We start from the raw sequence: 23,599 nt of genomic DNA, 5'->3' as shown, positions 1-23,599 counted from the left end.
GGAGTGTGTTATTCCTTCTCTGGTAGAATTTGAAGAAGAATCTACCTGAGTTTTTACTATGATTTTAGCCGGCGTAGTTAAGATCATATTGCTGTTTCTCGGCCATCTGAGGAGAGGTAAACTTCAGATCAGGGGACAGCGGGCAGATTAATCTGCAAAGAGGTATGTAGCAGCTTATTATTTTCTGACAATGGAATTGATGAGAAAATTCTGCCATACCGATATAATGTAAACTCAGCCTTAAATGCAGTAGCAGCATCTGGTATCAGGCTGTCATGTATGTATATTTTACACTTCAGTATTCTGGGGAATGGCACTTCACTGGAATTATACTGTGTGCATAAGACTTTAGCCTAATTTGCAGGGACTGGCAACAGGCTCTTTAATAACACTTAATTTATGTTAAACGTTTTTTGCTGGCATGTAAAATCGTTTCATTTTCTGAGGTACTGGGTGAATAAAATGTTTTGGGCATTATTTTTTCCACTTGGCAGTTGTTTTATTTAATTTATGACAGTTTACTGATCTCTCTCACTGTTGTGTGTGAGGGGGAGGTTAAAAAAATTCAGTCAGAAGCTCATTGTATTTCCTGCATGATCCGGTTCATCTCTACAGAACTCAGGGGTCTTCAAAACTTGTTTTGAGGGAGGTAATCATTCACAGCAGAGCTGTGAGATTGTAGTTGACTGTGATAAAAAACGTTTATTTCTGTAACCTTTTTTTCTGCTATCAGGGTTAGTTATCCTTCGCTAATGGGAACAAGCCTTTGCTAAAATTGTGTTTTTTACAAAGATTTGATGCTATAACCTTTCAGTTTATTAACTTTCAACTGTCATAACTCTTTCTGTGCTTCTTATAGGCACAGTACGTTTTCATATTATAGTAAATTACTTGAAAAGTATTTCCAAGTTGCTAGTTTATTTGCTAGTGTGTTAAACATGTCTGATTCAGAGGAAGACATCTGTGCTATATGTGCTAATGCCAAAGTGGAGCCCAATAGAAATTTATGTACTAACTGTATTGATGCTACTTTAATAAAAGTCAATCTGTACAAATTGAACACATTTCACCAAACAACGAGGGGAGAGTTATGCCGACTAACTCGCCTCACGTGTCAGTACCTGCATCTCCCGCTCGGGGGGTGCGTGATATTGTGGCGCCGAGTACATCTGGGCGGCCATTACAAATCACATTACAGGATATGGCTACTGTTATGACTGAAGTTTTGGCTAAATTACCAGAACTAAGAGGTAAGCGTGATCACTCTGGGGTGAGAACAGAGTGCGCTGATAATGTTAGGGCCATGTCAGATACTGCGTCACAACTTGCAGAACATGAGGACGGAGAGCTTCATTCTGCGGCTGACGGTTCTGATCCAAACAGATTGGATTCAGATATTTCAAATTTTAAATTTAAGCTGGAAAACCTCCGTGTATTACTAGGGGAGGTGTTAGCGGCTCTGAATGATTGTAACACAGTTGCAATACCAGAAAAAATGTGTAGGTTGGATAAATATTTTGCGGTACCGTAGAGTACTGACGTTTTTCCTATACCTAAGAGACTTACTGAAATTGTTACTAAGGAGTGGGATAGACCCGGTGTGCCGTTCTCACCCCCTCCGATATTTAGAAAGATGTTTCCAATAGACACCACCACACGGGACTTATGGCAAACGATCCCTAAGGTGGAGGGAGCAGTTTCTACTTTAGCTCAGCGTACCACTATCCCGGTGGAGGATAGCTGTGCCTTTTCAGATCCAATGGATAAAAAGTTAGAGGGTTACCTTAAGAAAATGTTTGTTCAACAAGGTTTTATATTGCAACCCCTTACATGCATTGCGCCTGTCACGGCTGCAGCAGCATTTTGGTTTGAGTCTCTGGAAGGGACACTTGAATCAGCTCCATTAGATGAGATTACACACAGGCTTAAAGCTCTTAAGTTAGCTAACTCATTTATTTCAGATGCCGTAGTACATTTAACTAAGCTTACGGCTAAGAATTCCGGATTCGCCATTCAGGCGCGCAGAGCACTGTGGCTAAAATCCTGGTCAGCTGACGTTACTTCTAAGTCTAAATTTCTTAATATACCTTTCAAAGGGCAGACCTTATTCGGGCCCGGATTGAAAGAAATTATCGCTGACATTACAGGAGGTAAAGGCCATGCCCTGCCTCAAGACAGAGCCAAACCTAAGGCTAGACAATCTAATTTTCGTTCCTTTCGGAATTTCAAAGCAGGAGCAGCATCAACTTCCTCTGCTCCAAAACAAGAAGGATCTATTGCTCGCTACAGACAAGGCTGGAGACCTAACCAGTCCTGGAACAAGGGCAAGCAGGCCAGGAAACCTGCTGGTGCCCCTAAAACAGCATGAATTGAGGGCCCCCGATCCGGGAACGGATCTAGTGGGGGGCAGACTTTCTCTCTTCGCCCAGGCTTGGGCAAGAGATGTCCAGGATCCCTGGGCGCTAGAGATAATATCTCAGGGATACCTTCTGGACTTCAAATACTCTCCCCCAAGAGAGAGATTTCATCTGTCAAGGTTGTCAACAAACCAAATAAAGAAAGAGGCGTTTCTACGCTGCGTACAAGAGCTTTTATTAATGGGAGTAATCCATCCAGTTCCACGGTCGGAACAGGGACAAGGGTTTTACTCAAATCTGTTTGTGGTTCCCAAAAAAGAGGGAACTTTCAGGCCAATCCTGGATTTAAAGATCCTAAACAAATTCCTAAGAGTTCCATCGTTCAAAATGGAGACTATTCGGACAATTTTACCCATGATCCAAAAGGGTCAGTACATGACCACAGTGGATTTAAAGGATGCTTACCTTCACATACCGATTCACAAAGATCATTACCGGTATCTAAGGTTTGCCTTTCTAGACAGGCATTACCAGTTTGTAGCTCTTCCATTCGGATTGGCTACGGCTCCGAGAATCTTCACAAAGGTTCTGGGTGCTCTTCTGGCGGTACTAAGACCGCGAGGAATTGCGGTAGCTCCGTACCTAGACGACATTCTGATACAAGCTTCAAGCTTTCAAACTGCCAAGTCTCATACAGAGTTAGTACTGGCATTTCTAAGGTCGCATGGATGGAAGGTGAACGAAAAGAAGAGTTCTCTCTTTCCACTCACAAGAGTTCCCTTCCTGGGGACTCTTATAGATTCTGTAGAAATGAAGATTTACCTGACAGAAGACAGGTTAACAAAGCTTCAAAATGCATGCCGTGTCCTTCATTCCATTCAACACCCGTCAGTAGCTCAATGCATGGAGGTGATCGGCTTAATGGTAGCAGCAATGGACATAGTACCCTTTGCACGCCTACATCTCAGACCGCTGCAATTGTGCATGCTAAGTCAGTGGAATGGGGATTACTCAGACTTGTCCCCTACTCTGAATCTGGATCAAGAGACCAGAAATTCTCTTCTATGGTGGCTTTCTCGGCCACATCTGTCCAGGGGGATGCCATTCAGCAGGCCGGACTGGACAATTGTAACAACAGACGCCAGCCTACTAGGTTGGGGCGCTGTCTGGAATTCTCTGAAGGCTCAGGGACAATGGAATCAGGAGGAGAGTCTCCTACCAATAAACATTCTGGAATTGAGAGCAGTTCTCAATGCCCTTCTGGCTTGGCCCCAGTTAACAACTCGGGGGTTCATCAGGTTTCAGTCGGACAACATCACGACTGTAGCTTACATCAACCATCAGGGAGGGACAAGAAGCTCCCTAGCAATGATGGAAGTATCAAAGATAATTCGCTGGGCAGAGTCTCACTCTTGCCACCTGTCAGCAATCCACATCCCGGGAGTGGAGAACTGGGAGGCGGATTTCTTAAGTCGTCAGACTTTTCATCCGGGGGAGTGGGAACTTCATCCGGAGGTCTTTGCCCAAATACTTCGACGTTGGGGCAAACCAGAGATAGATCTCATGGCGTCTCGACAGAACGCCAAGCTTCCTCGTTACGGGTCCAGATCCAGGGATCCGGGAGCGGTTCTGATAGATGCTTTGACAGCACTTTGGACCTTCGGGATGGCTTATGTGTTTCCACCCTTCCCGATGCTTCCTCGATTGATTGCCAGAATCAAACAGGAGAGAGCATCAGTGATTCTAATAGCGCCTGCATGGCCACGCAGGACTTGGTATGCAGATCTAGTGGACATGTCATCCTGTCCACCTTGGTCGCTACCTCTGAAACAGGACCTTCTGATCCAGGGTCCCTTCAAACATCAAAATCTAATTTCTCTGAAGCTGACTGCTTGGAAATTGAACGCTTGATTTTATCAAAACGTGGTTTTTCTGAGTCAGTTATTGATACCTTAATACAGGCTAGGAAGCCTGTTACCAGAAAGATTTACCATAAGATATGGCGCAAATACTTATATTGGTGCGAATCCAAGAGTTACTCATGGAGTAAGGTTAGGATTCCGAGGATATTGTCTTTTCTACAAGAAGGTTTAGAAAAGGGTTTATCCGCTAGTTCCTTAAAGGGACAGATTTCAGCTCTGTCCATTCCTTTACACAAACGTCTGTCAGAAGTTCCGGACGTTCAAGCTTTTTGTCAGGCTTTAGCTAGGATCAAGCCTGTGTTTAAAACTGTTGCTCCACCATGGAGTTTGAACTTAGTTCTTAATGTTTTACAGGGGGTTCCGTTTGAACCCCTTCATTCCATTGATATCAAGCTGTTATCTTGGAAAGTTCTGTTTTTAATGGCGATTTCCTCGGCTCGAAGAGTCTCTGAGTTATCTGCCTTACATTGTGATTCTCCTTATCTGATTTTTCATTCAGACAAGGTAGTTCTGCGTACTAAACCTGGGTTCCTACCTAAGGTGGTCACTAACAGGAATATCAATCAAGAGATTGTGGTTCCATCTTGTGTCCTAATCTTTCTTCGAAAAAGGAACGTCTGCTACACAATCTAGATGTAGTCCGTGCCCTGAAATTTTATCTACAGGCAACTAAGGATTTTCGACAAACGTCTTCCCTGTTTGTCGTTTATTCTGGTCAGAGGAGAGGTCAAAAAGCTTCGGCTACCTCTCTCTCCTTTTGGCTTCGTAGCATAATACGGTTAGCCTATGAGACTGCTGGACAGCAGCCTCCTGAAAGAATTACAGCACATTCTACTAGAGTTGTGGCTTCCACTTGGGCCTTTAAGAATGAGGCTTCTGTTGAACAGATTTGCAAGGCTGCAACTTGGTCTTCTCTTCATACTTTTTCCAAATTTTACAAATTTGACACTTTTGCTTCTTCGGAGGCTGTTTTTGGGAGAAAGGTTCTTCAGGCAGTGGTTCCTTCCGTATAAAGAGCCTGCCTGTCCCTCCCGTCATCCGTGTACTTTAGCTTTGGTATTGGTATCCCATAAGTAATGGATGATCCGTGGACTGGATACACTTAACAAGAGAAAACATAATTTATGCTTACCTGATAAATTTATTTCTCTTGTAGTGTATCCAGTCCACGGCCCGCCCTGTCACTTTAAGGCAGGTAATTTTTCCATTAAACTACAGTCACCACTGCACCCTATGGTTTTCCTTTCTCTGCATGTTTTCGGTCGAATGACTGGTAATGGCAGTTAGGGGAGGAGCTATATAGCAGCTCTGCTGGGTGAATCCTCTTGCACTTCCTGTTGGGGAGGAGTTAATATCCCATAAGTAATGGATGATCCGTGGACTGGATACACTACAAGAGAAATAAATTTATCAGGTAAGCATAAATTATGTTTTTTACACTATTATACAGTTCCATTATGATCACATTACAAATCCCACCTTGCGCTACTACTTGGGTAAATGTCTCTTCCAGTTCCTAGTATATCCAGTTGCAGAACACTCACTCTGTTTGAGTGGCCCACACAAGAGAAGAACACATTGCCAGTGGCCCTCAGATATATTAAAAGGGCCACTGAACCCAATTTTTTTATTTTGTGATTCAGATAGAGCATGCAATTTTAAGCAACTTTCTAATTTACTCCTATTATCATTTTTCTTCATTCTCTTGCTATCTTTATTTGAAAAAGAAGGCATCTAAGCTTTTTTGTTTCAGACCTCTGGACAACACTTTTTTTTATTGGTGGATGAATTTGTCCACCAATCAGCAAGAACAACCCAGGTTGTTCATCAAAAATGGGCCGGCATCTAAACTTACATTCTAGCATTTCAAATAAAGATACCAAGAGAATGAAGAAAATTTGATAATAGGAGTAAATTAGAAAGTTGCTTAAAATGTCATCCCCTATCATGAATCATGAAAGCAAAAAATTGGGTTCAGTGTCCCTTTAAGCTTGTTATCCGTGCTCTAGATTAATTGATATACTTTATAAGCAACCTTAGATAAACGTGTCTCCAAAAACAAGTTGAATAAAATAATGTATATATGGAAGTAAAGGTTGTGCTATAAAAAGCCAAAAGTATATCATGCAGTAGAATCAATCACAAATATATATCAACAATTTTTATTAAAAATGTTTGTATCAACAAATCCTTAGTTAAAATATTTGTCATAAAACATATAATATCCCCAAATGAGCAGTTTATGTAATTTAATATTTACTTTGTTTCAATCCTTAGTCAAAACCTCATAATATAAGTCACTCCTATATATCAAGTAAGCGTTTCTTCTTTGCAGCGCAAGTCTTCAGGGGTTAAGTAATCCAACTGCTACACAACTCAGCATCTTTTCAATGCAGTGAGAGAACAAAGTGTTGATATACACAAAAGATTTATGCAAAGTTAAAAAGGCTGAAGGTTTATTCAAAATAAAAAACTGAATGGGTTTAGTATCCCTTTAAGCATTTGGAAGACCTCACAGTATATACATACTGTATCTTGGACTGTGATTGGCTGATTTGCATACGAAGAGAGAAGCGCTCTACCAGGAGCGAACAGCTCATCAGCTAGTTCTATGGCGATTTACCACCCGGAAGCAGCCTCTTTTAGACCAGTGGCTGATAGCTATCACAAGATACATTAGACTAAGAAAACTTTGAGATTTCTCTAAAAAAATTAAGCAAGTAGTGCCATTCAGCCGTATTTAATGGTCTTTTTATTGAAATGTCTTTAGGACCATATCTTTGGTTTATCTTTTTATCTATATAAAATTTTATTTTAATTTTTTTTAGCTTTTCTGGGAGAAGAGACTTCAAGGACTCTGTGCATCAGATATAACTGAACAAGTTATACAATCGATGGAGCTTCCTAAAGGACTTCAAGGTGAGTGCAGAAATAGCGTAATGGAGGACACCCCTGGCTATCAATCGTAGCCTGTCAGTGGGGTGCCTACTTTCAGCATGTATCTCATGCTACGGCTGGATGCCTGCATGTGAGTCTAGTCAGCAGTAGTACGGTAACTGTCAAAAATGACAGCGTGTATACAATCACTCTGACAGGCAGTCAGGTATTGTATACTTAAAATGGAGCCTGGATACTAGCATGCCGGTATCAGGCTGAGTGGCCAATCAATGGATGCCTCAGGAGTGAGGCAGTCCAGTGATGCACAAAAAGTGTCCTATGGTCATGTGATCACAGGCACAACTAGTCACAGTGATCACATGTCAAAAATGACAAGCCCCTCACCTTCTCCTTGACCCCTCCACTGCTGTCAGTGTACACAAACAATAAACCGTATCAAATTAATTTTAAGTTTTTTTTTTTTTTTTAATAAATTTTATTTTAATAAAGTGGTTTACTTTGTTTTCTTTCATGTAATTAGCAAGAGTCCATGAGCTAGTGACGTATGGGATATACATTCCTACCAGGAGCGGCAAAGTTTCCCAAACCTCAAAATGCCTATAAATACACCCCTCACCACACCCACAAATCAGTTTTTACAAACTTTGCCTCCCATGGAGGTGGTGAAGTAAGTTTGTGCTAGATTCTTCGTTGATATGCGCTTCGCAGCAGGCTGGAGCCCGTTTTTCCTCTCAGTGTGCAGTGAATGTCAGAGGGATGTGAAGAGAGTATTGCCTATTTGAATTCAATGATCTCCTTCTACGGGGTCTATTTCATAGGTTCTCTGTTATCGGTCTTAGAGATTCATCTCTTACCTCCCTTTTCAGATCGACGATATACTCTTATATATACCATTACCTCTACTGATTCTCGTTTCAGTACTGGTTTGGCTTTCTACTACATGTAGATGAGTGTCCTGGGGTAAGTAAGTCTTATTTTTGTGACACTCTAAGCTATGGTTGGGCACTTTTATATAAAGTTCTAAATATATGTGTTTAAACATTTATTTGCCTTGATTCAGGATGTTCAACATTCCTTATTTCAGACAGTCAGTTTCATTATTTGGGATAATGCATTTGAATAATCATTTTTTTTTTCTTGCCTTAAAATTTGACTTTTTCTCCTGTGGGCTGTTAGGCTCGCGGGGGCTGAAAATGCTTCATTTTATTGCGTCATTCTTGGCGCAGACTTTTTTGGCGCAAAAATTTTCTTTGTTATTTCCGGCATCATACTTGTCGCTGGAAGTTGTGTCATTTTTTTGACGTTTTTGCGCCAAAAGTGTCGGCGTTACCGGATGTGGCGTCATTTTTGGCGCTAAAAGCATTTAGGCGCCAAATAATGTGGGCGTCTTTTTTGGCGCTAAAAAATATGGGCGTCATTATTGTCTCCACATTATTTAAGTCTCATTGTTTATTTGCTTCTGGTTGCTAGAAGCTTGTTCACTGGCATTTTTTCCCATTCCTGAAACTGTCATTTAAGGAATTTGATCATTTTTGCTTTATATGTTGTTTTTTCTATTACATATTGCAAGATGTCTCAGATTGACCCTGAATCAGAACATACTTCTGGAAAATTGCTGCCTGATGCTGGATCTACCAAAGTTAAATGTATTTGTTGTAAACTTGTGGTATCTGTTCCTCCGGCTGTTGTTTGTAATGAATGTCATGACAAACTTGTTAATGCAGATAATATTTCCTTTAGTAATGTTCCATTACCTTTTGCTGTTCCATCAACATCTAATATTCAGGGTGTTCCTGTTAACATAAGAGATTTTGTTTCTAAATCTATTAAGAAGGCTATGCCTGTTATTCCTCCTTCTAGTAAACGTAAAAGGTCTTTTAAAACTTCTCATTTTTCAGATGAATTTTTAAATGAACATCATCATTCTGATTCTGATAATGATTCCTCTGGTTCAGAGGATTCTGTTTCAGAGGTTGATACTGATAAATCTTCATATTTATTTAAAATGGAATTTATTCGTTCTTTGCTTAGAGAAGTCTTAATTGCATTAGAAATAGAGGAATCTGGTCCTCCTGATACTAAATCTAAACGTTTGAATACGGTTTTTAAATCTCCTGTAGTTATTCCAGAGTTTTTTCCCGTCCCTGATGCTATTTCTGAAGTAATTTCCAGGGAATGGAATAATTTGGGTAATTCATTTACTCCTTCTAAACGGTTTAAGCAATTATATCCTGATAATAAATAAATAAACCTCTAAAATACGCTAAAATATATACACCTGCACACACAAAAAGGAATAGCACTCTGAAAGCAATTCCAAAGGTTAAGAGATATAAGGCAAATAAGTGTGGCGCTATACAGCTGGGTGTATTTTAAGCGGCACTATGTATATACCACTGTTAAATGCCCCGGTCTTAAAATGATAATAATCCAAAGGAGCCTATATAAATATATCGGTAGGTTCAAGGGAAAGTTATTAAAAATTATTAAGATATACAAGGGGGGGTTAATTTAATAAAAAGGAGATAATATCCATAAATCACATATAATAATGCATAAACAATTTATTTTCAACAATTTACCACCGGTGGTATAAAAACACAATTATACAAATACACAATAACAAATAACTTATATATATTTTAAAATTATTTAAATATATAAGGCCGGTATGGCTTATAAATGAGCAGTATTATTGATATGTGGTTTTGATAAGTTAAGTTCTTTTTATAAGGTAAGTTCTCTGTAGCTATTTCAGTCAATGTGGTAAATAGAGTTTAGACAGCAATTGTGGCAGCGTCAATATATAGCAATTGATAAATCCAATGGATTGCACTTTCTGATAGAGTGAATAAAGTTCCAGGCTTTACCTTAGTTATCCAGACCAATCTTCCGGACGGACTTACTCTCTCTAAGCCCCGACCGGGAACGTGAATCACCTTGTTTAGGCGTCCGGGTCTTTCTAACACTGCTGACAGCGATACTTTCCTCCTTCAGCGTGTGACGTTAGTGTAGGTTGTCACGTGGACACGGGCCATCCAATCAGATGAGGAGTTTCCCCTCTGTCAGTCCCAATGCGGGAAATTCAAAAAACTCAGAGCGCTCTGGTTTGCTTACGGGTGAATGAAGAATCCACAGGTTCACAAGAAAACATCTACGCGTTTCAGCCCGTTACAGGCCTTTATCAAGATGTGGAACCTGATTATGCGTTGCCTTTATATAGTCTTCTCAATAACCTTGCTTCTTTAGCTAATTAAGTATTTAGCGTAATGCCAGTGTATCTCTTGTTCATTTAAAGGGACACTGCTCATAAAAACCATGCTTCATTTTTAAGTATCAAAAGATGTATATATTCTCTGATGATTAAATTAATACAAAAAGACTCATAAAAATATATAACGACATAGTAAATACTGTACATAAAAGCGGTAAATTTAATCATTCAAAATCAATTTTATCCCAAAAGATGTATATATAAAAAATATAAACAATAAAAAGTAATAAAAAATATATATGTGATAACTTATGTTTGTATTCATTAAAATCTAAAACAGGTTTTATAAATTTATCTCTCTATTATTTTTCGTACATACAAATAATAAAATAATTCAGCCTATTCTATATTAACTTAAATTATTCATTATAAAAGACCATTGGTCATATTAAAAACTGGAGGGGGGGGGGCACAGATATTTCATTTACTAAATCATATATATCCTTAGAAAACTATTAATCAATAGGGTAAATGTAATCTAAAATTAATGTGAAAACATATATAAAAGATACATATAAAACCTAAATAGTTTTTTGGATAAAAAACTCCATAATCCATTCTAATAATATATTAGTTCAATCCATTTCATATTAGCACAGATAGTTCAATATACCAGGTCAAAAGACTGTAATTAAAAACTATATAAAAATCCTATTAAAAATCAGATTTAAAAGTTGTGGGGTCCAAAATTCATTTTAATTTACTTTCAAGACATTTTTATCTTTAAAAAATATATATATATATATATGTCTAAAATCGGGTAAAAAAATATATAAAGCTAATTTGAAAACCAGTAAAATTCATAAAAATCTGGTTACTATACTTAGTTGTTAATGTAAAAATGGATTGAGGTCTAATTCCATATTTAGCCCTTCTGGTACCAGTGAACCGAAGTAGTAAATTAATTCTGCCTCTTTATATAGAATCTGTTTTTCATAGTCTCCACCTCTACCATCTCTTTTGACTTTTTTTATACCCCACCATCGTAGATCTTTAACATTCTTCGCATGGCATTCTTTAAAATGTTTGGATACAAAATGACCCTCAAATCCATTCTTAATGTTGTTAACATGGTCTCTAATTCGGTCTCTCAATTTTCTCTGGGTCTGACCTAAATATTGCCTATTACACGAACACTGAAGAAGATAAATCACCCCTTTATCGCTACATCTAATGAGATCATGAATTATGTGTGTGTGTTCCCTTGTACTAGATTTAACTTCCTTAATTTTTGTACTATATTTACATGCCACACAACTATAGCATGGAAAAAATCCTTTTAATTTAGACCCAGTAAGATCTAAATCAGTATGATTAGTATTTTTCCTATACATACTAGGTGCTAAATTGTTTTTTAAATTTTTTGCTTTGGTATAAATAATCTCTGGGTGTCTTTTCACGTGATCTCCTAGGATATGGTCATTCTTTATAAGATGCCAGTGTCTATTTAATATAGTCTTCATGTATCCATGTTGAGCATTAAATCTGGTGACAAAAGGTATGCTTAATTTTTTCATCTGTTCATTAGATTCTGGTGGATTTATTTCCCTACCTTTAAGTAATACCTCTCTATCCTTCAATTTTGCTGTCTCCATTGCGCTATTTATAATATTTACATCATAGCCTTTATCTAGGAATCTTTCTTTTAATGTCAATGACTGGATTTCAAAATCTTCTAAATTATTACAGTTCTTCATAATTCTAGTAAATTGGCTAGTGGGTATGTTATCAATCCATTTTGACAAGTGGCAGCTTTCTATGTGTACGTAGTTGTTTGCGTCCACTTTTTTAAAAAACGTCTTTGTGGAGATTTTTTGTTCTATGATATTATTTACAGATCAAGGAAATGTATAGTTTTACTATTAATCTCGCTTGTAAATTTTAAACCCAGGTTATTTTTATTTAAATCTTCCAAAAATAAATTCAAGAGTTCAAAATCCCCATTCCAAATTATAAAGATATCATCTATAAACCTCTTATAGGATACCAAGTTCGCACCCCATGCTCCATTGAAGATAAATTGTTCTTCCAAATAGCCCATGAACAAATTAGCATAACTGGGTGCGAACTTGGTACCCATTGCCGTTCCTTTTTGTTGTAGATAGTATTTACCATTAAAAACAAAATAATTATTATTTAAAATGAACTCAATACACTCTAGAATGAAGTCACTTTGCTCTATTTTTAGGTTCAAATCTTTTTTAAGAAAGTGTTTAACTGCCAATTAGGTTTTAGGTTTTATATGTATCTTTTATATATGTTTTCACATTAATTTTAGATTACATTTACCCTATTGATTAATAGTTTTCTAAGGATATATATGATTTAGTAAATGAAATATCTGTGCCCCCCCCCCCCTCCAGTTTTTAATATGACCAATGGTCTTTTATAATGAATAATTTAAGTTAATATAGAATAGGCTGAATTATTTTATTATTTGTATGTACGAAAAATAAAAGAGAGATAAATTTATAAAACCTGTTTTAGATTTTAATGAATACAAACATAAGTTATCACATATATATTTTTTATTACTTTTTATTGTTTATATTTTTTATATATACATCTTTTGGGATAAAATTGATTTTGAATGATTAAATTTACCGCTTTTATGTACAGTATTTACTATGTCGTTATATATTTTTATGAGTCTTTTTGTATTAATTTAATCATCAGAGAATATATACATCTTTTGATACTTAAAAATGAAGCATGGTTTTTATGAGCAGTGTCCCTTTAAATGAACAAGAGATACACTGGCATTACGCTAAATACTTAATTAGCTAAAGAAGCAAGGTTATTGAGAAGACTATATAAAGGCAACGCATAATCAGGTTCCACATCTTGATAAAGGCCTGTAACGGGCTGAAACGCGTAGATGTTTTCTTGTGAACCTGTGGATTCTTCATTCACCCGTAAGCAAACCAGAGCGCTCTGAGTTTTTTGAATTTCCCGCATTGGGACTGACAGAGGGGAAACTCCTCATCTGATTGGATGGTCCGTGTCCACGTGACAACCTACACTAACGTCACACGCTGAAGGAGGAAAGTATCGCTGTCAGCAGTGTTAGAAAGACCCGGACGCCTAAACAAGGTGATTCACGTTCCCGGTCGGGGCTTAGAGAGAGTAAGTCCGTCCGGAAGATTGGTCTGGATAACTAAGGTAAAGCCTGGAACTTTATTCACTCTATCAGAAAGTGCAATCCATTGGATTTATCAATTGCTATATATTGACGCTGCCACAATTGCTGTCTAAACTCTATTTACCACATTGACTGAAATAGCTACAGAGAACTTACCTTATAAAAAGAACTTAACTTATCAAAACCACATATCAATAATACTGCTCATTTATAAGCCATACCGGCCTTATATATTTAAATAATTTTAAAATATATATAAGTTATTTGTTATTGTGTATTTGTATAATTGTGTTTTTATACCACCGGTGGTAAATTGTTGAAAATAAATTGTTTATGCATTATTATATGTGATTTATGGATATTATCTCCTTTTTATTAAATTAACCCCCCCTTGTATATCTTAATAATTTTTAATAACTTTCCCTTGAACCTACCGATATATTTATATAGGCTCCTTTGGATTATTATCATTTTAAGACCGGGGCATTTAACAGTGGTATATACATAGTGCCGCTTAAAATACACCCAGCTGTATAGCGCCACACTTATTTGCCTTAAAGCAATTATATCCTGTGCCATCTGACAGATTAGAGTTTTGGGACAAAATCCCTAAGGTTGATGGGGCTATCTCTACTCTTGCTAAACGTACTACTATTCCTACGGCAGATAGTACTTCCTTTAAGGATCCTTTAGATAGGAAAATTGAATCCTTTCTAAGAAAAGCTTACTTATGTTCAGGTTATCTTCTTAGACCTGCTATATCTTTAGCGGATGTTGCTGCAGCTTCAACTTTCTGGTTGGAAGCTTTAGCGCAACAAGTAACAGATCATAATTCCCATAGCATTGTTAATCTTCTTCAACATGCTAATAATTTTATTTGTGATGCCATCTTTGATATCATTAGGGTTGATGTCAGGTATATGTCTTTAGCTATTTTAGCTAGAAGAGCTTTATGGCTTAAAACTTGGAATGCTGATATGTCTTCTAAGTCAACTTTGCTTTCCCTTTCTTTCCAGGGTAATAAATTATTTGGTTCACAGTTGGATTCTATTATTTCAACTGTTACTGGGGGGAAAGGAACTTTTTTACCACAGGATAAAAAATCTAAAGGTAAATTTAGGTCTACTAATCGTTTTCATTCCTTTCGTCACAATAAGGAACAAAAGCCTGATCCTTCCCCTACAGGAGCGGTATCAGTTTGGAAACCATCTCCAGTCTGGAATAAATCCAAGCCTTTTAGAAAGCCAAAGCCAGCTCCCAAGTCAACATGAAGGTGCGGCCCTCATTCCAGCCCAGCTGGTATGGGGCTGATTACGATTTTTCAAAGAAATTTGGATCAATTCGATTCACAATCTTTGGATTCAGAACATTGTTTCACAAGGGTACAGAATAGGCTTCAAGATAAGGCCTCCTGCAAGAAGATTTTTTCTTTCCCATGTCCCAGTAAATCCAGTGAAGGCTCAAGCATTTCTGAAATGTGTTTCAGATCTAGAGTTGGCTGGAGTAATTATGCCAGTTCCAGTTCTGGAACAGGGGCTGGGGTTTTACTCAAATCTCTTCATTGTACCAAAGAAGGAGAATTCCTTCAGACCAGTTCTGGATTTAAAAATATTGAATCGTTATATAAGGATACCAACATTCAAAATGGTAACTATAAGGACTATTCTGCCTTTTGTTCAGCAAGGGCATTATATGTCCAAAATAGATTTACAAGATGCATATCTGCATATTCCGATTAATCCAGATCACTATCAGTTTCTGAGATTCTCTTTCCTAGACAAGCATTACCAGTTTGTGGCTCTGCCGTTTGGCCTAGCAACAGCTCCAAGGATTTTTACAAAGGTTCTCGGTGCCCTTTTATCTGTAATCAGAGAACAGGGTATTGTGGTATTTCCTTATTTGGACGATATCTTGGTACTTGCTCAGTCTTCACATTTAGCAGAATCTCATACGAATCGACTTGTATTGTTTCTTCGAGAACATGGTTGGAGGATCAATTTACCAAAGAGTTCATTGATTCCTCAGACAAGGGTAACCTTTGTAGGTTTCCAGATAGATTCAGTGTCCATGTCTCTGACGGACAAGAGACGTCTGAAATTGGTTTCAGCTTGTCGAAACCTTCAGTCTCAATCATTCCCTTCGGTAGCCTTATGCATGGAAATTCTAGGTCTTATGACTGCTGCATTGGACGCGATCCCCTTTGCTCGTTTTCACATGCGACCTCTTCAGCTCTGTATGCTGAACCAGTGGTGCAGGGATTATACAAAGATATCTCAATTAATATCTTTAAAACCGATTGTACGACACTCTCTGACGTGGTGGACAGACCACCATCGTTTAGTTCAGGGGGCTTCTTTTGTTCTTCCGACCTGGACTGTGATTTCAACAGATGCAAGTCTGACAGGTTGGGGAGCTGTTTGGGGGTCTCTGACAGCACAAGGGGTTTGGGAATCTCAGGAGGCGAGATTACCAATCAACATTTTGGAACTCCGTGCAATTTTCAGAGCTCTTCAGTCGTGGCCTCTTCTAAAGAGAGAGTCGTTCATTTGTTTTCAGACGGACAATGTCACAACCGTGGCATATGTCAATCATCAAGGAGGGACTCACAGTCCTCTGGCTATGAAAGAAGTGTCTCGAATACTGGTATGGGCGGAATTCAGCTCCTGTCTAATTTCTGCGGTTCATATCCCAGGTATAGACAATTGGGAAGCGGATTATCTCAGTCGCCAAACGTTACATCCGGGCGAATGGTCTCTTCACCCAGAGGTATTTCTTCAGATTGTTCAAATGTGGGGACTTCCAGAAATAGATCTGATGGCTTCTCATCTAAACAAGAAGATTCCCAGGTATCTGTCCAGATCCAGGGATCCTCAGGCGGAAGCAGTGGATGCATTGTCACTTCCTTGGAAGTATCATCCTGCCTATATCTTTCCGCCTCTAGTTCTTCTTCCAAGAGTGATTTCCAAGATTCTAAAGGAGCGTTCATTTGTTCTGCTGTTGGCTCCAGCATGGCCTCACAGGTTTTGGTATGCGGATCTTGTCCGGATGGCTACTTGCCAACCGTGGACTCTTCCGTTAAGACCAGACCTTCTATCGCAAGGTCCTTTTTTCCATCAGGATCTCAAATCCTTAAATTTGAAGGTATGGAGATTGAACGCTTGATTCTCAGTCATAGAGGTTTCTCTGACTCCGTGATTAATACTATGTTACAGGCTCGTAAATCTGTATCTAGGAAGATATATTATCGAGTCTGGAAGACTTACATTTCTTGGTGTTTTTCTCATCATTTTTCTTGGCATTCTTTTAGAATTCCTAGAATTTACAGTTTCTTCAGGATGGTTTGGATAAAGGTTTGTCTACAAGTTCCTTGAAAGGACAAGTCTCTGCTCTTTCTGTTCTTTTTCACAGAAAGATTGCTAGTCTTCCTGATATTCATTGTTTTGTACAGGCTTTGGTTCGTATAAAACCTGTTATTAAGTCGATTTCTCCTCCTTGGAGTTTGAATTTGGTTCTGGGGGCTCTTCAAGCTTCTCCGTTTGAACCTATGCATTCGCTGGATATTAAATTACTTTCTTGGAAAGTTTTTTGTTTCTTTTGGCCATCTCTTCTGCTAGAAGAGTTTCTGAATTATCTGCTCTTTCTTGTGAGTTTCCTTTTCTGATTTTTCATCAGGATAAGGCGGTGTTGCGAACTTAATTTAAATTTTTACCTAAGGTTGTGAATTCTAACAACATTAGTAGAGAAATTGTGGTTCCTTCATTGTGTCCTAATCCTAAGAATTCTAAGGAAAGATCGTTGCATTCTTTGGATGTAGTTAGAGCTTTGAAATATTATGTTGAAGCTACTAAAGATTTCCGAATAGACTTCTAGTCTATTTGTTATCTTTTCTGGTTCTAGGAAAGGTCAGAAGGCTTCTGCCATTTCCTTGGCATCTTGGTTAAAGTCTTTGATTCATCATGCTTATGTTGAGTCGGGTAGAACTCCGCCTCAAAGGATTACAGCTCATTCGACTAGGTCAGTCTCTACTTCCTGGGCATTTAAGAATGAAGCTTCGGTTGATCAGATTTGCAAAGCAGCAACTTGGTCTTCTTTGCATACTTTTACTAAATTCTACCATTTTGATGTGTTTTCTTCTGAAGCAGTTTTTGGTAGAAAAGTACTTCAGGCAGCTGTTTCAGTTTGATTCTTCTGCTTATAATTTCAGTTTTTTTCATTATAAGATTTAAACTTTGTTTTGGGTGTGGATTATTTTTCAGCGGAATTGGCTGTCTTTATTTTATCCCTCCCTCTCTAGTGACTCTTGCGTGGAAGATCCACATCTTGGGTATTCATTATCCCATACGTCACTAGCTCATGGACTCTTGCTAATTACATGAAAGAAAACATAATTTATGTAAGAACTTACCTGATAAATTCATTTCTTTCATATTAGCAAGAGTCCATGAACCCACCCTTTTTGTGGTGGTTATGATTTTTTTTTTGTATAAAGCACAATTATTCCAATTCCTTATTTTTTATGCTTTCGCACTTTTTTCTTATCACCCCACTTCTTGGCTATTCGTTAAACTGATTTGTGGGTGTGGTGAGGGGTGTATTTATAGGCATTTTGAGGTTTGGGAAACTTTGCCCCTCCTGGTAGGAATGTATATCCCATACGTCACTAGCTCATGGACTCTTGCTAATATGAAAGAAATAAATTTATCAGGTAAGTTCTTACATAAATTATGTTTTTAACCCATAAAAATGTTTTCAGCCCTTGGCAGATAAATACTTTAGGGTGTATAAATTCTACATATATATATATATACTTTGGTGTAGCAATTATGAAATGGATGACCACTATTTAGCTTACAGTCCAAGCATAGCAAATTTTCAAATTAAACCAATAATTCCACCTTTGTAGTATTTGTCCATAATTTGCTATAAACCTATACTGAAAATATGAATACTGCAAAATTATCTAAAGAAAAGTTATGCAAACAAGATTCAACAACGGAACAATGTTTTTAGGTTTAAATGAGCAAACAGCATTTTTGAATACAGAAATTAACCTAAAGGAGTAATTTTCCATAAGTTAAGACTCTGCATCTGGTTTAACCCCTTTAAAGGCCAACTACATTTTTTCATTACCTCTAATTTCACATAGTGGTACTAGCATTAACATTCATATTTATTTTCTTTTTAAACTATACCAGTATAATTTAATTTTACATAAAATAATGCATTTTTCCTCTAAATTTGTAGAAAAAAAAAGACTACGAACATCTCCAGTAATATTTTCATACTACTAATTTCTGTGTAATAAAATGTATTTATAAATGTCCTGCAGGTGTGGGTCCAGGTAATAAGGAAGACACCCTCCTTTCAGCGATTGCTAGCGCCTTGCACACAAATTCTGCGCCAATCACTGGTCAGCTCTCTGCAGCTGTGGAGAAGAACCCAGCAGTTTGGTTAAACACATCACAACCACTATGCAAAGCTTTCATAGTCACAGATGAGGATATTCGGTAAGACGTTTTTTTCACTATACTTTTAAGGGACATTAAAGTAAATGTTTTATCTATACAGCATAAATTATTCACTGCATTTCAAAAGGTCAGAATACAAGATAAATGCTTTAATGCATTTAAAAACTGTAATTTCCTTCCTAAGATAGGGAGAGTCCACGTCTTCATTCCTTTCTGTTGAGAAATATAACACCTGGCCACCAGGAGGAGGCAGAGACACCCTAGCCAAAGGCTTAAATATCCCTTCCACTTCCTTATTACCCTAGTCATTCTTTGCCTTTCGTCACGTTCGGAGGTAGCAGAGAAGTGTCAGAAGATTCAGAGAGTCCTGAAATAGGGTATCTGCCATTCGAGATAGGACTGGAGTATTAAGTAGTCATGTCAACCTCTCAGTGAGAGTATTGATGAAAGTTAGAGTCTGGAGATGCAGGGAACATTTTTTTGCGAAACCATCCAGACTACTGCTAACAGCTCCTAAGCAATCAGTGTTGACAAGTTTCACTGCCTGCTTTCTTTCACTCAAGTCCATGTCAGGAGCGCTGCCATAAGACTGTCACACTTGAGAGGCTGTGTTCTGTTCCACAGCATTGATCCTGGAGGCAAGATCGTTAATTTTTACACATAAAACGCTATAACAGGGTCACAGTGTGGCTACTTTATACCTTGATAGGATCCAGGGTTAATATCCTCTGAAGGGGGTTTATTGAACAGTTGGGGTCAAATAATCAGTGTGTTAATTATTTACATGCTGCTTTGTGTGATTTTTTTCCTGGGCTGATAGACACTGTTTTTGTCTGGAGCAAACAGGTTTCACTTTTAAGTTTCACTTTCGTTTTTGAAAGTGTTGCTCTGCTCTATTATTTGCTGTACTTGTAATAACAGGGGAAGTACTATCTTGCACTCCATGTGTCCGGGTGTGGTCTATGTTCATTTCCTCCATTCCGGCTGAGACTTGAACCTAAGGAGAGCGTTTCCTCTGTTAACTGTATGGGTCTAGGAGGTGGTGAGTGCCCCAGCCATTTGGAGTATAAAGGTGCAGTTTTCTATAATAAAAAACATTTTTTATTTGTGTCCTTCTGTGGGTATAACCTCAGCTATGGAGGACTCTGACATGTTAGAAGGTACTCCTTCTGTACTAAATCATACCTGTTTATATTGTGAAGAGGCCGTGGTTTTCCCGCCCGCTCAATTATGTTCACCATGCCTTAACACCGTTATAAAGTCTAAGAAGGGAGACAAGCCTGCTAAAGCTCGTTGTCCCTCTGAGCCGTCTACCTCTCAGTACTCTGCGTCCTGTGAGATTACTACCCTTGCTACATTATCCACTCCACATGCAGTTCCCCGTAGCACATCTAATCCTCCGTCCGGAGGGGGCCTTCTTCTTGCAGACTTTGCCGCGCAGTTACAAATGGCGGTGTCTGCAGCCCTCAGTGCATTACCTTGCTCTAACAAACGCAAGACAAAGGTTAAACATAGCTCTCCTGACCCGGAATCATCTAAATATTTATTGTAGTTAGCTAATATGTCACAGTTATATGATTAGGAGTTAACCTCTGTAGCTTTATAGGGTGAACTTTCTGGGTTGGAGTCCTTAGCGTCTAAGCCTCCTGCTGCAGAAGGACTTTCCTTTAGATTTAAAATTGAGCACTTGCATTTTTTATTAAAGGAGGCTCTGTCTAGGTGAGAGGTGCCAGAGGCCGTGCTGCCTGAAGAACCTATGATACCTAAGTTAGACAGAGTTTACGAAGATAGGAAAGTTTGTTTGACTTTTCCTGTGCCGGTTAAGATGGCGAACATTATTAAGAACGAATTAGAAAAAATTGGTTCTTCCTTTTCCCCCTCGTCTACTTTTTAAAAAGTTGGTCCCGGACTCTAAACTGGATTTGTGGGGCTCCATTCCTAAGGTGGATGGTGCTCTCTATGATTGCTAAACGTACTACTATACCTCTTGAAGATAGTTCTTCGTTCAGAGATTCGATGGATAAGAAAAATAGAAACCTTATCGGAGAAAGATGTTTCAACATACAGGATTTTTGTTTCAATCGGTGGCTGCAGTTGCCGGAGCGGCTACCTACTGGTGCAACTCTTTGTCGGTACTCATCGAGGTGGAGTCTCCCCTTGAGGATATTCAAGACAGAATTAAAGCTTTGAGAATTGCTAATTCTTTTATCTGTGATGTGAACATGCAAATTATTCGCCTAATTGCAAAGGCCTCTGGCTTTGTCTTCCTAGCCTGCCGGGCGCTCTGGTTGAAGTCTTGGTCTGCGAATATGACTTCTAAGTCCTGACTCTTTTTTTTTTTTCTACTCCCTTCAAGGGAAAGATTTTATTTGCTCCAGGCCTGGACTCCATTATTTCTACGGTTACCAGAGGCAAGGGTGCCTTCCTACCGCAAGATAAGAAGAGCAAGTCTAAGGGACGACAATCTTCTAATTTTTGTTCCTTGCGTTCTGACAAATCCCAACAACAACAACAATCCTCCTCCAAGCCAGAGCAAGTCTTGCGGTAGGAAGGGTGCCTTCCTACCGCAAGATAAGAAGAGCAAGTCTAAGGGACGACAATCTTCTAATTTTCGTTCCTTGCGTTCTGACAAATCCCAACGACAACAATCCTCCAAGCCAGAGCAAGTCTTGCGGTAGGAAGGGTGCCTTCCTACCGCAAGATAAGAAGAGCAAGTCTAAGGGACGACAATTTTCGCATTTTCGTTCCTTTCGTTCTGACAAATCCCAACGTCAACAATCCTCCTCCAAGCCAGAGCAACCCAAAAGTACTTGGAAGCCAGCTCAGTCCTGGAATAAATCCAAGCAGAATAAGAAGCCCTCCGAAAACAAATCGTCATAAAGGGGCGGCCCCCGATCCGGGATCGGATCGTGTAGGGGCAGACTGTCTCTTTTTTCAGACGCCTGGTTCAAGGATGTACAGGATCCGTGGGTCCTGGAGGTGGTATATCAGGGATACAAGATAGGCTTCAAATCTCATCCGCCAAGGGGCAGATTCCTTCTCTCGAATCTGTCTACCAGACCAGAAAAGAGGGATGCCTTTCTAGGGTGCGTTCGGGATCTAACCTCCTTAGTAGTTGTTGTCCCGGTGCCTATCGAAGAAAGAGAGGTTTGGGGTTTTATTCAAACCTTTTCGTGGTCCCAAAGAAGAAGGGAACTTTCCACCCAATTCTGGAACTAAAGTGCTTAAACAAATTTCTCAGTGTCCTTTCCTTCAAGATGGAGACGATAAGGTCCATCCTTCCTTTAATTCAGGAAGGCCATTTTATGACCACTATAGATCTGAAGGACGCTTACATTCATGTTCCAATCCACAGGGAACACTTTCAGTTCCTGTGGTTTGCATTCCTGGACTAGCATTTCCAGTTCATTGCCCTTCCGTTTGGCCTAGCTACTGCTCCAAGAATCTTTACGAAGGTTCTGGGGGCTCTTCTAGGCATTGCCAGAACTCAGGGTATTGCAGTAGCCCCATACTTGGACGATATTCCGGTGCAAGCACCATCCTTTTGTCTTGCGGAAGAATTCTCGGAGTCCCTTCTCAGTCTTCTTCGATCACATGGATGTAAGATAAACTTGGAAAAGAGTTCTCTTATCCCAAGTACCAGGGTGGAATTCCTGGTTACTATAATCGACTCCATATCCATGAGGATATTTCTAACAGACCAGCAACGTTGCAAGCTAACTTTGGCAAGTCTTGCCTTCTGGACCTCCTTGAGTCCCTCTGTGGCTCAGTGTATGGAGGTGATTGGCCTTTTGCCAGGTTCAGTCTCAGACCTTTACAACTGTGCATGCTGAGGCAGTGGAACAGCGATCATTTAGATCTGTTGCAACAGATTGTATTAGACAGCCGGTCGAGAGAATCGCTCTCTTGGTGGCTTTGTCCAGATCATCTGTCCCGAGGGACATGCTTATTAAGACCATCCTTTGAGATTATTACTATGGTTGCAAACCTATCTGGATGGGGAGCTGTTTGGGGTGCCAGGAAGGCACAGGGGTTGTGGACTCAGGAGGAGTCCTCCCGTCCGATCAATATTTTGGAACTACGGGCAATCTTCAGGGCCTTGAAGGCTTGGCCACTTCAGGGTTTGTCCCAGTTTATCAGATTCCAATCAGACAATATAACCTCGTGGCTTACATCAACCATCAAGGGGGAACAAGAAGTTCCTTTGCGATGAAGGAAGTATCTCAGATTATGGAGTGGGCAGAGGCCCACAGCTGTTCACTGTCAGAGATCCACATTCTGGGTGTGGACAACTGGGAGGCGGATTTTCTCAGCAGGCAATCCTTCCATCCAGGGGAATGATCTCTCCATCCTGAGGTGTTCACAGAGATATGCAGCAAGTGGGGGACACCGGAGATAGTTCTCATGACGTCTCAATACCAAGCTACCCAGGTACGGGTCGAGGGATCCACAGGCGGCTCTAATAGATGCACTAGCAGTGCCCTGGAGGTTCAAACTCATGTTTTTTTCCTCCATTACCATTTCTTCCTCGAGTGGTG

General features: G+C 39.2%; 1 protein-coding gene across 1 annotated transcript in view; it reads left to right on the top strand.

Moving 5' to 3' along the window:
* Positions 1 to 23,599, top strand: part of MBD2 (methyl-CpG binding domain protein 2) — a 217,423-nt gene that overhangs the window by 124,414 nt on the left and 69,410 nt on the right. The window contains exons 7-8 of the mRNA XM_053699661.1: positions 7,108 to 7,198; positions 18,923 to 19,100. Of these exons, the coding sequence (XP_053555636.1) occupies positions 7,108 to 7,198; positions 18,923 to 19,100 (269 nt within the window). The remainder of the gene's footprint in view (positions 1 to 7,107; positions 7,199 to 18,922; positions 19,101 to 23,599) is intronic.

This window comes from Bombina bombina, chromosome 2 (assembly GCF_027579735.1).
Source record: "Bombina bombina isolate aBomBom1 chromosome 2, aBomBom1.pri, whole genome shotgun sequence".
Lineage (NCBI taxonomy): Eukaryota > Metazoa > Chordata > Amphibia > Anura > Bombinatoridae > Bombina > Bombina bombina.
Note: the sequence above shows the minus strand (reverse complement) of the source record. Positions and strands in the feature narration are given on the sequence as shown.